This window comes from Hipposideros armiger, unplaced genomic scaffold (genome assembly GCF_001890085.2).
Source record: "Hipposideros armiger isolate ML-2016 unplaced genomic scaffold, ASM189008v1 scaffold_808, whole genome shotgun sequence".
NCBI classification, from domain to species: domain Eukaryota; kingdom Metazoa; phylum Chordata; class Mammalia; order Chiroptera; family Hipposideridae; genus Hipposideros; species Hipposideros armiger.
Genome location: NW_017732158.1, coordinates 111,127 through 112,173, shown reverse-complemented (window position 1 = coordinate 112,173; position 1,047 = coordinate 111,127). Strand labels below are relative to the sequence as shown.

Here is a 1,047-nt window from a genome sequence, read left to right as displayed (position 1 = left end):
CTCTCCCGTCCGGCTTTCCAGAGGAACCGGGGCCCCAAACCAAATACTAAAACATATGAATTGGACCTACAGTCCCTTCCCCTGCTCCCTAAATTTTCAATGGAAAACTTAAGTCAGGGACCGGAGGCCACCGCAGCGGCCGCAGCGTGCACAGAACGCGCGGCGGAACTAGAAAGAGGAAACTCCAGCCCACCTGGGCGTCTCTGATTGGCTGCCGGCTAAATTCGGAACTTTAGGGCGTGTGGCGTCACATCCGCCGGGCCCGCCATCTTGTTCCCAGGGGCAGTTGGCGGAAGAGATCGCGCTCCCTGGCCGCCGGCTCGCCTTCTGCCGGGAGTTCTCGCGGCCCTCGTCTCGGCGTCTGCTCTCGACCCGGAGTCCATCTGTCGGTATCCTCGTTGCCTTCCCTCACCCGGCTGGGGCACAGCGAGGCAGCCCCCTCTCCAGACGGCCTTCCATGGAGTAGGGTCCCGGACCGTTGTCCCGAAGAGCGAGAACGAGCTTGGCCCCCTCCCCCTCCCTTCTCCCTCCCTCCTTCCTTCCGCCGCAACATGGCTAACAACAGCCCCGCGCTGACAGGCAACTCGCAGCCGCAGCACCAGGCGGCGGCGGCCGCGGCCCAGCAGCAGCAACAGTGCGGCGGCGGCGGCGCCACCAAGCCGGCAGTCTCGGGCAAGCAGGGCAATGTACTGCCGCTGTGGGGCAACGAAAAGACTATGAACCTCAACCCCATGATCTTGACCAATATCCTGTCGTCGCCTTACTTCAAAGTGCAGCTCTACGAGCTCAAGACCTACCACGAGGTGGTGGACGAGATCTACTTTAAGGTATGAAGTGTCTAGGACTGGGAGGGGGTCATTTCGGAGCAGGGAGTGTGGAGGAAACGGGCGGAGGCGGCCCCCGAGGTCTGAGGACTTGTGGGTTGGGGGAAGGTTGGAAGCGGTGGCCCGTAGTCCGCCTGGGAGGGGTCACACTGGGGCCGTCCTCATTTCCTTTTCAGATTTTTAAGGCCAGGAAAGCCCGCCGCTGTTGATCTTTCTTCCCCCC

At 62.2% G+C, this 1,047-nt stretch overlaps 2 protein-coding genes across 2 annotated transcripts in view; one reads left to right on the top strand and one right to left on the bottom strand.

Moving 5' to 3' along the window:
• HENMT1 (HEN methyltransferase 1) overlaps positions 1–260 on the bottom strand; it is a 40,038-nt gene extending 39,778 nt beyond the window's left edge. The window contains exon 1 of the mRNA XM_019628805.1: positions 194–260. The gene's annotated coding sequence lies outside the window, so the exon portion shown is untranslated. The remainder of the gene's footprint in view (positions 1–193) is intronic.
• A 12-nt stretch (positions 261–272) lies between these two features.
• Positions 273–1,047, top strand: part of PRPF38B (pre-mRNA processing factor 38B) — an 8,882-nt gene continuing 8,107 nt past the window's right edge. Inside the window, exon 1 of the mRNA XM_019628803.1 lies at positions 273–827. Coding sequence (XP_019484348.1) covers positions 552–827 — 276 coding nt within the window. The 5' untranslated portion in view covers positions 273–551. The remainder of the gene's footprint in view (positions 828–1,047) is intronic.